The following is a 15276-nucleotide window of genomic DNA, read 5'->3' as shown; positions in this document are numbered from 1 at the left end:
TTTGCTTCATTACTAACACTACACATATTGTTCACTAGTAGCAACCAGCACTACAGTTAAAGTGTTAAAGAGATGGCCACCACACAGACTGACATTGAAGGGAAAGTAATGACACTCACTTTGAGAACGAGAAGCTGCCTGGGTCACTGATGAGACACGGGTTGTGGTACTCGGCTGGAAAGAGACATTGAGATATTAGATGCATACCTCTTAAGCAAGGATAACTTCTTTTTTCTCTTGCTTTCTACACACACACACACACACACACACACACACACACACACACACACACACACACACACACACACACACACACACACACTCCAAACGACTGAGCGGAACCACACAAAGGCCAGCCATAACAGCTGCCAACGCATCCCACCACACACACGTAGCTACCAGGCCTGGCCCCCAGTGCACACCACCACACACCCACATGCTCCTAGGAAGAGTGAAATAAAATGGATAGACCGGTAAGAAATAAATTACCAAATTCAAAATATGTCGATGAGGCCCAGGGAGCAAACCCGAAAGTGGCCAGTCAAAGCATGAGTCCATCTTCAACAGGGGCAACAATGCAAGGTAGATTGGTAATGTTGGAGAAGAGATTTGAGGAGTTGGTGAAGGAATTAAAAGTTCAGAGGAGTGAGGAGGAGCAAGATAGAGAATTCTGCAAGGCTTTGAAGGAAAGAGTTAAGAGACTGGAGGAAAATGAAAAATGATTGGTGGATGAGAATGCACACTTAAGAGTGGAGGTTGAATGGAGAGAGTAGTAAAGGAGAAAGATGACTTTAAGGAAATGATCAATAAGCAGAATGAAAGGTTTGAAACGAAGTGGGAACTGAAGAAAAGACAATGGACTGAGTCGAGGGAAGCAGAGATGGTTGGATTACAAGAAATAATTAAAGATCAGTTGAAGGAAGACAAAAAAGAAAGGTCCAAGGAACTGGTTAATGTTATGAAGAATAAGGAAACATTGATAAGAGAAATAGCAGAAAAGAAGAAGAGTGTTAATATTTGGGATGAAAGAACAAAATATAACATATAAGCCTAAGAGAATTAAGAAAGAATTAAAACGGTAAGAGATCTGTTCAAAAATCTAAATGATGATGAAAAAAAAGACCTACAAGAAGAAGTGGAAGAGATCCATAGACTGGGTCCGTATAAGGAGGGAGTGAGCAGACCGATTAAAGTAGTACTGAAGTCACAACAATCTGGGAGGATATCCTATATAGAACATCAAAATTAAGAGAGGTAGAAGGTTGTAAAGAGGTGTTTGTGAGAAAAAATAGAAATGAGGAAGAGAGAGAAGATATAAGGAATTGTTGGAAGAGGCGAGAAGGAAAAATGATGAGCGGTCTGAGGAGGAAAAAGAAAAGTTTTTGGAGAGTTATAGGAGAGAGAGTCAGAAAGTGGTATGTGGAAAGAAGGAATGCGGAGGAACCCCTAGAGGGAGCAGTGGGTGGACCGTAATGTATACTAATATAGATGGGATACTGTCAAGTAGATTGGAATTGCAAGACTATATGATGGTGGAGAAGCCTGATATAGTGTGTTTGACTGAGACAAAATTACATGAAAAACAAAGGTAAATTTGGATAATAAATATAATATATGGAGAAAGGATAGAGAGTAAAGGTGGAGGAGGAGTTATGATTATGACGAAGAAGGAGATAAATGTGGATAAGGTTTGGTATGGGAAGAACAACGCAGAAGTGATAAGCATAAGGATAAAAAGTGATGGAAAAGAATTAATAATCATGGTGACCTATGTACCTCCTAAAACAAATTCTTGGACATTAAGGAATACGACAATATGATCAAGGATACTTTACAGAGTTTGGAAAGTGTATTATCTGGAAAAAGAAAGGTGATACTAGTAGGAGATTTTAATTGTAAGGAGGTGGATTGGGAAAATCTAGTAAGTGGTGTTGGAGAGGAAGCATGGGAGAGAGATTTCTTAATCTAATGATGGAAAATATGATGGAACAGAGGGTGAAGGAAAATACTAGATATAGAGGAGATGATGAACCGGCTAGACTGGATTTGGTGTTAACAAGAGAAGTGTACCTATGTGGAGATATACAATACAAATGTCCTTTGGGAAAGAGTGATCATGTGGTTATGGAAATGCAGATAGCAACAACACAGCGAAGGAAAGATGAGACATACAGGAGTGGTAGATTGAATTATAGAAAGATGGACACAGAAAGTTTGAAAAATTATTTCAGAAAATTAGATTGGGAGGAGATGTTACAAATCAGAGAAGTGCAAAAAAATATGAGATTTTTATGAAATATTATAAAGAAGGAGTTATGAAATTTGTACCAAAGTATAAACCGAGAGAGGAAGGAAGAAAGGATTGGTTTAATGCAACTTGTGTTAAGGCTAAGGAAAAGAGAGATGTGGCTTGGAAAAGATGGAAAAGAGCAGGAATATACTAAATAAGGAGAATTATAGAGTGGCGAGAAATGAGTATGTGAGGGTAAGGAGGAGGAAGAAAGAAAATTTGAAAAAGATATTGTAGACAAGAGTAAGGAACATCCAAAATTGTTTTACAGGTTCATAAATGGTAAACTTAAAAGAGAGAGTCCATTGAAAGATTAAAAGGAGAGCAAGGGATAGTAGATGACCCTAAGAATATAGGAATTGCTAAATAATAGGTTTCAACAAGTATTTACTAAAGAAACAATGTTTGTAAAGCCTCAGAATGTACAAGGAAATGTGCACATGGATGACATTAAGATACCTAAAAGGAGTTATATAAAATGTTGGAGGAACTTAAAGATGATAAAGCGATGGGACCAGATGAAGTTTCAGGAAAATTATTGAAGGAAGAGAAGAATTGATAGATCCATTATATGATATTATAAGGTGCTCATTAGAAACAGGGAAGTACCAGTAGAGTGGAAAAGAGCTGAAGTATTGCCCATTTATAAGGGAGGCAGTAAGGAAGAACGTCTTAACTATAGACCTGTGTCTTTAATAAGTGTGGTCGGTAAGATTTGTGAGAGGGTGATAAAGAAATATTGGATACGGTTCCTGAAGGATCATAAGTTATTATCGGATCATCAATTTGGCTTTAGGAAAGGGAGGTCATGTGTAACAAATCTACTGAGCTTTTATTCAAGAGTGGTTGACAAAATACAAGAGAGAGAGGATGGATGGACTGTGTATATTTGGATTTAAAAAAGCTTTTGACAAGGTACCTCACATGAGACTGCTATGGAAATTAGAGATTTATGGAGGACTGAAGGGAAAAGTGTTAAAGTGGATGGAAAACTACTTGAGATGGAGGGAGATGAGAACGGTAATAAGGGATGCAAAGTCGGACTGGTTGGTGGTGGAGAGTGGAGTCCCACAAGGTTCAGTGCTGGCACCAATACTTTTCCTTGTCTATATTAATGATATGCCAGAGGGAGTAAACAGTTATATTAATTTGTTTGCGGATGATGCGAAGTTGTGTAGGTGTGTGAAGAGTGAAGAAGATTGTGAAATTTTACAGGCAGATCTGGATAAGATTTGGGAGTGGAGCAAGAGGTGGGAGATGGAATTTAATCTGAGCAAAAGTCATGTGATGGAGATGGGGAAGAGTGGAAGACGGCCAAGAGGGTCATATAAGATGGGTGAAGAAGTAGTGTTGAAAAAGGTGGAAAAGGAAAAGGATTTGGGAGTGATAATACAAGACCATGGGCAGTTTGAGGCTCATATTGATAAGATGTTTGGAGAAACATATAATTTGATTAGAAATATTGGATTAGCCTTTCATTATATGGATAAAGATATGATGAAGAAATTAATTAGTACGGTAATTAGACCAAGATTGGAATATGCTGGAGTGGTTTGGTCCCCTTATAAAAAGAAGCATATAAGGAAGTTGGAGAGATTGCAGAGAATGGCAACAAAAATGGTTCCGGAATTGGCAGAAATGACCTATGAGGATAGATTAAAAGAAATGAATTTGCTTACCTTGGAACAAAGAAAAGAAAGAGGAGATTTGATACAGGTTTATAAACTGTTGAACGGTATGAAGTGGATAATGAGCAAATGATGTTGAGAGAGAAAAATTTAAATAGAACTACGAGATCGCATAGTAAAAAGATAGCCATGGGAATTGGATGAAGTGGATAATGAGCAAATGATGTTGAGAGAGGAAAATTTAAATAGAACTACGAGATCGCATAGTAAAAAGATAGCCAAGGGAATATGTTTGAAGAATGTGAAGAAATATAGTTTCCCACAAAGATGTGTGGAGGTGTGGAATAGTTTGAGTGAGGAGGTGGTGTCAGCGAGGAGTGTGCATAGTTTTAAAGGAAAGTTGGATGTGTGTAGATATGGAGACGGGGCCACACGAGTATGATACCCAGGCCATGTAAAATTATAACTAGGTGAATACACACACACACACTTGTTGTCAGCAACGAGTGTGCATAGTTTTAAAGAAAAATTGGATAAGTATAAATATGGAAACGGGGCCACACGAGCATAAAGCCCAGGCCCTGTAAAACTACAACTAGGTAAATAAAACTAGGTAAATACACAAAGTCAATGAAAGTTAAAAAGGAAAGAAAAACCCAGCATAACTTTTTCACACACATCATGTACATTTCAACTACATGTACAAAAATTGTGACACCCACTCCTTCCATCTTCCAGTCTATCATCTTGTAGTAATCCTTTTCTTTCTTTCATTGGATCATCATTCACAAACACCAATTTATCTTCTACTTCAAAACTTTAATCCTTGAATCACAAGCCCCTACAAAATAAATGTTACCTTGAAAGTGAGACTGTTCATATTGCTTTGGCTGGTAGCAATGGGAAAGGAGTTGCCTGAAGAAGGCACAAGGCCTGAAAATAGAAAAAATATCATTAATATGCAGCCACGGGGATCATAAACTACAGCAAAGACTCAATACTCGAACGTCTTTGAAGTCAAACTTTTCGTTACTCGAATGCAAAAGTTTGACTTGGTACTCAAAAAGATATCTGGTATTCAAATGTTCTGATACTAGTAATACACTACACTGTACACTGAATACGGTGTACATCCCTAGTCCCGCTGCCATGCTGCGGTCATGAGATCAACATTCTCTTGTGTTCTGTCTGGTTTTCCATTTAAAAACTTACAATGGCATCAAAGAGGCTTATTAGTGGCAAAAAGTAGGAATCTAGTGACAGTGCAAGTGTTAGTGAGCCACAGCCCTCCACTAGTGGGTTCACAGGAATCACACCAGGAGACGAGTTACCAGACGTTTCATGGATGGTGACTCGTCCTCCAACGAATAATCTCCTTCCTACTCCCCACCTTTCTCCCCTCCTCTTCTATATCATCCATCACCAGCCTTCACTTATGGTAAGTGCAAATCAAAATAAAAAAAAAAAATTTACATTGAAATTTTTGCAAACTTAAGGTTTTGTAAGGTTAGAATGAATTACCTGATTTATAGGTATTGGTAGTCAAACTTTTTGATTCTCAAACAGCCATTTGGAATTAATCAAGTTTGAGTATTGAGTTTCCCCTGTACATAAGTTAAATTATGTTAGCCTGGAGTTCGATGGCTAAATATCAATCAATATTAGGACACCTTGTCAAGAATTTAAGAGTCAGCAAAGTTAAAAAGCTATGAGATCCATTGTGTGATTAGAATGAATGAAGCACAGCTGTGAATCAATAAATGGTGATGTATATATATATATATATATATATATATATATATATATATATATATATATATATATATATATATATATATATATATATATATATATATATATATATATATATATATATATATATATATATATATATATATATATATATATATATATATATATATATATATATATATATATATATATATATATATATATATATATATATATATATATATATATATATATATATATATATATATATATATATATATATATATATATATATATATATATTTTTTTTTTTCATGTTCGGTATATTAGGGCTAGGACAGCGCCTCCTGACAAAGGAATCAGGAGGACTTTGGTTTTGGCATTTGGGAACCGTTACCCCAAGTAGATGCCCTTCCTAACCTTTGGACCCTGGGGCCCACAAAGTGAGCGAGGTCCCACTGCACCACAGCGGCCCCCTAATAAGTGTTACATATATATATATATATATATATATATATATATATATATATATATATATATATATATATATATATATATATGCATACAACTTGACAAATTCAATTGGAAATCAATGCCAAAGTGTCTCATATACTTGGACTGGTAGTAGAGATGGAAGCTGGTTGGAGGGTGGAGCTGGCAGCAATCATCTGACCATTCTGCAGCAAGAGGAACTGTGGCACCTGAAGCCCCACCTGAGAACAAAACAAATCCCTACAATCAATCACACACTCTCAAAGAGGAGCTAAACTTATCTAATGATAAACAAAACACACTCCATTTTTTGTTACCCTCTGTTGACCCACACACACACACACCCCGGTGTGTGTTGTGTGTTGATGTGGTCTCAGTCCTACCCAAAGATCGGTCTATGAGCTCTGAGTTCACACCGTAATGGGGAAGACTGGCTGGATGACCAGCAGGCGTCTGAGATGAATTACACACACACACACTCCATTTCTAGCAGTGTAGTAGTAGAGGTGATAAAATAAGGGAAACACTCACCATGCTGGGTCCATTGGTGAGGGGGGCACCCACTGCTGGGGTGCTGGTACCATTGACAAGTACTGGCACCGTAATCTCATTTTGTTTCTGTAATTAAAGAATATCATCTTTGAGAATGAATATATAAATAAATAAAGAATAAAGTCAATACATGATAATAATAATGTATCGTGAAATTTAATCCTACTTCAGAGTTTCATTTTGATATCGTAACTTGTTTTGCATTTTATAAACTCTCATCTTATAACAAAATATTTTGTTGCTCTCTGCAAACATTGTGTACAGATACTTCCTGCCTTTGGTTTTCTTATTCAATTTCTGACCATTGATACTCTTCAGATTCCAATGTTAATAGTCATGTCCTAACTACAACCTACTAACAGAACACTTCTAGCTCATTAGAACCAGTACATCAACACCTAAATACCTGATATGATACAACATACCATATAATACACATGCTATGAGGTTAGTTTTCAATGGAATAGTTAAAATAGGCCACGTATAAATGAGTGTCTGACATGTAGCAATCATAAGAGATGTGAGACAAGCATTTCCTTACAGCAGGTGTTCAATAAGGGTGTTACAGCTCTACCATCCCAAAATGGAAAGCACTTGGGATTCATTGGTTAAATATGATCTCTCAGGAGACACAAAATGGTCCTAGAATGACTGTGAGGAGAATCAAACAATTATAAAACAAAAATTAGTCTTACATACCTGCACTGTTTGAACTGCATTTGCATTTGTTTGGATGAGCTTCTGCAGTCTGACGAGTTCATCCTTTAGCTTCTGGATGTTGTTGAGCTGTGCTTCTGAGAGTGACTCAGACTCACACTCCAGCACCAGCTCCCCTGAGCTTCCCTTGGCTTGGGTGGTGGTGGATACATCATCTGCTGGGGGATCAACATCATCTACTTGCTGTTCATGTCAAATCCTGCCTATTTCCATGCCTTGCAAACTCCAGCTCAATCATAAGGGATAATTTATGAGGAAATTAGTACAATTGCAAATACTCTCACTCAATAAGACATGCATGATTCCTTCTATCATATTACTGAAAATTGAAGTTACTCAGGTAAACAGTGACTTGGTGCTTTACATACTGAGGCCAAATCATTATAATCATCATTTAGTATGCAACTAATCTCATGTTAACCAAATAGTATATATTTCTTAACATATCTCAGGTGATGCACCACATTTACATTCAGTGTTGCTATGCATTGGCTGCTTCTTGGTGGGGTTGCTTAAAATCTAATTACTATTTGCATTTCTTATTGATCTGGTATCAGGTGGGCCAGCTATAATCTATCAATTCCTACTAAACACCTCCAAACATCTGCCTTTGACTACTTCATCTAGAGCTTTAGCAGACGTGACTCATATGCATAAACATTACTTCATGCACATGGGGGCCAGTGACCACGGCTAACCCTGGGGCCTTCCTATCACAACAGTCACTGCTTTAACTCAACCATTTCTGGGACGCAAACTGTTTCACTCGCAAATTCAATCTTTTATAACCCCATATACACATTATACATTTATGGCAGACAGAATAATCAGGCTGACAAGCACCGGCTGCAAGACCCCGACCCTAACAGTACTATCACCTCTATGCACGACCCCTAGTGCTGACAGCCACTATTTACGCCTCCACCCTGCAATCAACAGCCACGAGAACCCTTCATTAGGTTCACAGCGTCACCAGCACCCATGCCTGTTGTCACTACCGTTGCCTTCCCGTTGCCAGGGTGGAGGTGGCACTGTATCCTTCCCGCCAATACTCGTACACATGTTTATCAGCAGCGGCCATGCACCACCTCTGGCTCCCGCACACCACTGCGCCTTGCTCCCCCGCTCCACTGCTTCACCACGCACTGCAACCTCTAGTGCCAATATTATTTAGTCGAGTGTTACCTGGGTTAAGCCACACAAGTCGCCATGTTTGGGCTGCATAATTCCCGTTTTCGAAGAAGATTCCAGCCTCTCAACACTAAATAGCCAAATACGCTTTCCATATTTACTCACCAGGCCACATTTCCTTGACGTTCGAGGCAGCAGGTCTTCAGGTTTTCTCCTACAAAATTTGGTGGCGTGATATTACAAATTAACGGAAATATTCAATAAAAACTACAAGTCAAATTCGAGCAAGTGTGCCTTGATGGCAGCCATGTTTCTACGTCACGCACAAACAAAGCCATCCACCAATCACCGCCGACAAGACTATGACGTCACCCTTCTGCTTCACACACCGCGCCAAGAGTTACTCTTTCAGAAAACACGTTAATCACTTTTTCACACGTGTCTCAAATCTTTATTCAAATGTCATGTGATGGATAAAGGGTTCACGTCAAAGGCTACATTATAGTATATTATATAAAAGGAAATAAACTTATTTTAACATGTAATATTATTCATACTTATGTTCCAATATTATTTTTCCTTGTTAAGTTGGCGCTCAGAGAGAAAGAAGATGGGAACAAGAATATCATCAATGTTGCCCAGAGGCCTGGAATGACATCCAGGCCTTGTGTGGGCATCCTCAATTATGGAAAGAAATTCATGCAAAATCATAATTTCTTAAAATTCTGTTTGACATCATCTAAAGTCTAAAAAAAACTAATAAAAGTTGATTATAAAATGTTCACTATTATGTATTCAGTCTTATATTCATCACAAGTTTAAGTGAACAATAAACTTACAATTGCTAATTTAGAAACAAATGTATTATTTCGTAAATAAAATTATTCAACATATTAAAAAATAAAATTTTACAGAAAAAAGAAAAAAAAAGAAATTCAGAACTTGCGATGTACTTCAAATTGTTCACTAATTATTACTATTTTTTTTTTCTGAGAGAACGAAACATACGAAAACATAAACATATAATGTAATTGAATAAGTGATACAAGCTACATTTATTATATATAAATATAAACAAAACTTCTTTTTTTTTTTTTGCAACAGTATAATGATAGCGCCCATATGAATGGTAAAACGTCTACAATTAAACATACAATTTAATTAATGTTGAACATATCAGGATTACTATAAATTAAATGTTTGCTTACAAAAAGTAAAAAAAAAAAAAAAAAAAAAAAACAACTTATTTGAGTTTCAGTGATAAAGTTAATTCGAGCATTAAAGGATAGGAAATATTAGAATGATTATGTGCCATGCATAGTTTTAATGGTGTGTGTGATATATGATTTTCATCTTAATGTTTCCCAGTTTGTATAAAGCAATGTAACGTGGAAATTAACAGAACAAACATGCAAGGGACAACCATGATTTATGAAGCTCTGTAAACTGTTTGTGTTGAAATTGCCTCTTTTATATAAATGTTGGATTCATTATTGCTTCTTGTTTTGCTTTGACTAGGAATGTCTTTTTTTCATAGTTCATCTCTTTACAAATTGGCAGTCATATAATTATGGATAAATCATAATTACAAAGTTCTATGAGTGGACCCAAGCAAAAAAATTGTATGGTGCTTACAATGACAAGTTAGAGCGGCGAGAATGACTCAGGGGGCCCTTAAAGGAGGATTTTACACTAGCCTATGATACGTGGAACACGGGCCATGGTTCTTGGTGAGAAACCAGGAACACTATCACATGTACACAAGTTGCCCCTGTTCTTGCTATGCTAGGCAAACGGTCCAGCAACCAAGGCAAAGCCTAATCAAAACAAACCAGAACAAAACCATGCTGCTTATATCTCAACCTATGCTTTGTGCTGCCATTGCACTTGCACTTCCTGTTTTTGAAGAAAAAGAAGAAAAGGAAACTAGAGAAGAACTGAGAGGTAGGCGACAACAACTTTGGGGTCGGGGATGGTTGCCATGAACCCAAACTATCGACATGATATACATACATATCATCTTTCTATATAGATTATAGACTGATGAAACATTATTTAATATTCCAATATGAAAAATTTAGGCACGTTCTTTTTAGTTTGATTAATAGGGTTTTATCAGATATCTTATGTTTATTTTTTTATTGGGCTGGAAAAAGGGATCCGTCATTCCTACAGTATCTGGAAGGGGAAAGGGGACGATCAGGACTGCAACAACTACCGCGGTATAACACTGCTCAGCGTACCAGGCAAAGTGCTTGCCCATTTGCTGTTGATGTGTATCCGCAGTCACCTGCTGAAACACCAGAGACCTGAACAGTCTGGGTTCATCCCAGGTAAGTCAACAACTGACCGGATCCTAACGCTTCGCGATCTGGTGGAGCGCTGATGTGAGTTTCGACAGGGGGTTGCTTACAGCCTATGTCGATCTCAAGAAGGCGTTTGACTCAGTGCATTGAGAGACACTCTGGGATCTTCTGCGTCTCAGTGGGATTCCTGCAAGGATTATTGGTCTATTAACTGGCCTCTACTCCGGGAATGTAAGTGATGTGAAGGGTGGAGGGGGCGTGTCCAGCTTTTTCCTGTGAGTGAGGCAGGGATGCGTGCTTGTTCCTTCACTTTTCAACATTTGCATGGACTGGGTACTAGGCAGAGTTGTAGACTAAAGTCATTGTGGAGTATCTGTTGGCAATACTGAAATTACAGATCTTGTTTTTGCCGATGATGCAGCAATCTTTGCTGAGTCACTGGAGGTTCTGGTAATGGGTCTAGAGGCACTGCACGAGGAGGTGAAGCCCCTGAGACTCCAGGTTTCTTGACCGAAGACCAAGGTTCAGGTGTTTGGAGGCTCACTGGATGAAACAGTGCAATCTGTGTGTGCGTGTGGCGAGAACGTTGAGATCTCGGAAAGTTTCACATACCTTGGTGCATAACGACGGTAGGTCGAGCCAGGAAATTGTACAGCATTATGGACTTGCTCAACACGAGTATTTGACGTTGTCGGTACCTGTGCAGACGGACAAAGATTCGGATCTTCAAGTCACTGGTGATCCCTGTCTTACTCTACAGTTGTGAGACATGGACACTGAACACCGATCTGAAGAGGAGAATTGATATCTTTCGTACTAGATGCCTTCGCAGGATCATAGGGTGTCGCTGATATGACCGTGTCAAATGACTATATGGGCATGTGGCACGCTACCCGGAAGCCAAGCCTGCATATCAGGTTGTCTCCAAAAGGGATAACCAAGCATGGAGGAGGCCAAGGGGACGTCCACAGAACTCATGGCTGCGGCAAGTCGACGTCTCCTGCTGGGAGTTACTTGGCATGGGAAGGGAGCCAGCATGGAGACTCGCGAGGCGTGACCGCCTGGAGTGGCGCCATAGGATAGGCGAGACGACGTGCCCCCCGGCGTATGCTCCCCATGATTGATTGATGCAGAGAACCGGAATGGATATGTTGCCATCCTAACTTTGCTCCGCTAATCTCGGAAAAGTTCCACCTATCCGGAGCGGATGTTCCTCGTTCCGCGTATCATAAGCCAGTGTAATACTCCCTATAAGAATACTTCAGACAGCCAAATTCATGAGGTTTACAACTTGTCACAGTACAGCTGTGTACAGTGATTGATTGTGTCAAATCGGTTGCAATTTGCGATGCCTTGCTTTCTTGGGCAAGTTTGTGGACCCAAGCAAATGTTTGGTTTGCCTGACTGTAAAAAGTGCCTCTGCTAACTTATACAAGTGATACTTGTGAAAACTCTAATCTTTAGACGAAAGAATAGCTATTGGTGCTGTGCCTCCAACGACAATGGCGACCAGCAGTGTGGTGAGCACTGACTAATAACCATCCGTACACTAACCAGTGTTCCGTGGCCATCTGAAGAATCCTCATTTTAACTTTGGGACATAAGTTTCATACACCCGCCATTTCACTGAACACCCTCCATCGGAGAGAGAGAGAGAGAGAGAGAGAGAGAGAGAGAGAGAGAGAGAGAGAGAGAGAGAGAGAGAGAGAGAGAGAGAGAGAGAGAGAGAGAGAGAGAGAGAGAGAGAGAGAGAGAGAGAGAGAGAGAGAGAGAGAGAGAGAGAGAGAGAGAGAGAGAGAGAGAGAGAGAGAGAGAGAGAGAGAGAGAGAGAGAGAGAGAGAGAGAGAGAGAGAGAGAGAGAGAGAGAGAGAGAGAGAGAGAGAGAGAGAGAGAGAGAGAGAGAGAGAGAGAGAGAGAGAGAGAGAGAGAGAGAGAGAGAGAGAGAGAGAGAGAGAGAGAGAGAGAGAGAGAGAGAGAGAGAGAGAGAGAGAGAGAGAGAGAGAGAGAGAGAGAGAGAGAGAGAGAGAGAGAGAGAGAGAGAGAGAGAGAGAGAGAGAGAGAGAGAGAGAGAGAGAGAGAGAGAGAGAGAGAGAGAGAGAGAGAGAGAGAGAGAGAGAGAGAGAGAGAGAGAGAGAGAGAGAGAGAGAGAGAGAGAGAGAGAGAGAGAGAGAGAGAGAGAGAGAGAGAGAGAGAGAGAGAGAGAGAGAGAGAGAGAGAGAGAGAGAGAGAGAGAGAGAGAGAGAGCTGTGCTGATTAATTTACACTTTTTTACATTTATTCAGTTGAACAGAGACACGCAAATTAATGTTGACTCGCTTTACACTTTAATGATTTATATTATAATTATCAATTTTTTGCCAGAATTATTTTCAGCACGATCTAAAATGAAATACAAGTGACGACTTTCTTGTGCACATGGTAGAGCTCACTCTGGTCAGCATCAATATTGCCTGGAAAGCTTCTTTGATCTACACAAACACTAAAATTCCTGTAGCCTACATACACTTGACTTCAGCGCCCTACGGGGCTGGATGAAAATATTAATATATTCCACAGTAATTTATATTCTATATATTCTAAGAAATCTGTGCCATCAAACAAACGAAATTTATATTGCAAATTACATAAGGATCTCCCTATAAAATCAGTGATACATATCGGGCTTTATGAATGGAAATGAAACTTCCTTCTGAAATCCAACACACTTTAATAGAGCATACCGCACATATCTTTAAGAGAGAGAGAGAGAGAGAGAGAGAGAGAGAGAGAGAGAGAGAGAGAGAGAGAGAGAAAGAAAAGAAAAGAAAACTGGAGTAAGAAGAGCTTTCCAGTCATAATTCGCTTGTTAGTTTGATGATGGAGTTTTTCTTTTATCTATTTATCTAGTTTTTACTTTTCAATCATAAATATGTATTACCTACATTATGCAAATTATAGGTAGTGATCAAGTAAAATTGTTTTACCAGTAGTTAGTAGTCTCTCTCTCTCTCTCTCTCTCTCTCTCTCTCTCTCTCTCTTGTTGCGAAAATCGTTTTCTTTTATTATGACCGGTGACTTATTACTAAAGACGAGTTCACACGTGTTAATATGCGATTAAAATTGCAAGTCGCAAGAAGTATCGACTGAGCCCTTCTAGTCGGAACACGTTCACACATAGCGATTAGTAAGTATCGGCTAGTTGGCAGGAAGTGAGTGTAAACAAACAGGTACCAAACACGATGTCTCCCTTCGGTGACGATCAAATTAAATCATCACAAGTATTCAATCCTCACCTCCAACAACACCCTGCAAAGAGGGAAACTGTTCTTTGGAGAGTGGCACAGGCTTTTTTTGCTGTCCAATTCATTATTAGGGTTCCTTTTCTCTCACCAACTCCAACATCTTCTCTAGATAGATAGATATTTATTGACCACAAGGAAATGTTATCTTTACAAAAATACTCTGAAAATATGGTCCATCACAAACACTTTCCTTTACAATTAATGACTCAAAATTTTATAAAACAAAACACATATCGTGTAAAACGCCTGAAGCAAATCAAACCTTCTTACACACACACACAAGCCCATGGAAAATAGTCCCGTAATATATAGCACACAAAAACGCAGTAAAACACATAAAAGCATAAAAAGAAAAGAAAAACATATTACACAAAGCTCAAATTACTAATAATATGCAAATAACTGGACAAAACACATAACACACAAAGCGTATAAAACACATGACAATATATAAAACGCACCTACACACAAAGCACATAAAATAAACACACATAGAACAACATAAAACGTAAAACACGTACGGAAATAAATGATATGAAATATACACTAAACACATAGTATGCATTAGATAAAATACAAACATAAATAAGTATATGACATCAAACATAAACAACAAATGAAACACTCCAAACACACCAAGTACGAACATACATGAGCTATGAAAAAAATACATACAAATAGAACACTCCAAACATACAAAACTAATATCGTACATGAATTATAAGGCATAAAGCACATAAAACAAATCAAACACTCTAAGCATACTAAGTAAAAAAAAAAGTGCATGAACTATATCACATAAAACACCTCAAACAAATCAAACACACAAAAAAGAAACATAATAACATACATGAACTATAACACATAAAACACATAAATCAAATCAAACACTCCAAACGCATAAAATACATCACAAATGAGGGCAGCATATATAATTACTTAAATATTTCTAGAATTTCATGGATTATTGCACGTGCCTCATGACTGGAAATGTTATTGTTAAATAGGTCTTCTAATCTGCTGATATTATACATGTACACCTGACGGGTATTTTCTGTGTGTGGACAATCCTCAACTGCATGCCTTTCTGTCTGTATTTGGCCACAGGAGCACACGCGTTCCTCCACAGAGAGGCGGCCACGGCCCCT

At 38.5% G+C, this 15276-nt stretch overlaps 1 protein-coding gene across 8 annotated transcripts in view; it reads right to left on the bottom strand.

Annotated features, from left to right (window-relative positions):
• LOC123500056 overlaps positions 1-15276 on the bottom strand; it is a 46127-nt gene that overhangs the window by 22730 nt on the left and 8121 nt on the right. For 2 of the 8 annotated variants that reach the window (XM_045248681.1, XM_045248683.1), the window contains exons 3-7: positions 7393-7568; positions 6673-6759; positions 6263-6362; positions 4778-4851; positions 120-174 (exon numbers count right to left, since the gene is read on the bottom strand). In XM_045248681.1, coding sequence (XP_045104616.1) covers positions 120-174; positions 4778-4851; positions 6263-6362; positions 6673-6759; positions 7393-7568 — 492 coding nt within the window. Of the gene's footprint in view, positions 1-119; positions 175-4777; positions 4852-6262; positions 6363-6672; positions 6760-7392; positions 7569-8408; positions 8538-8706; positions 8870-15276 lie in introns of those variants that run through there. The other 6 variants (XM_045248687.1, XM_045248686.1, XM_045248685.1 and 3 more) reach the window with 6 other exon arrangements.

This window comes from Portunus trituberculatus, chromosome 50 (assembly GCF_017591435.1).
Source record: "Portunus trituberculatus isolate SZX2019 chromosome 50, ASM1759143v1, whole genome shotgun sequence".
Lineage (NCBI taxonomy): Eukaryota > Metazoa > Arthropoda > Malacostraca > Decapoda > Portunidae > Portunus > Portunus trituberculatus.
Note: the sequence above shows the minus strand (reverse complement) of the source record. Positions and strands in the feature narration are given on the sequence as shown.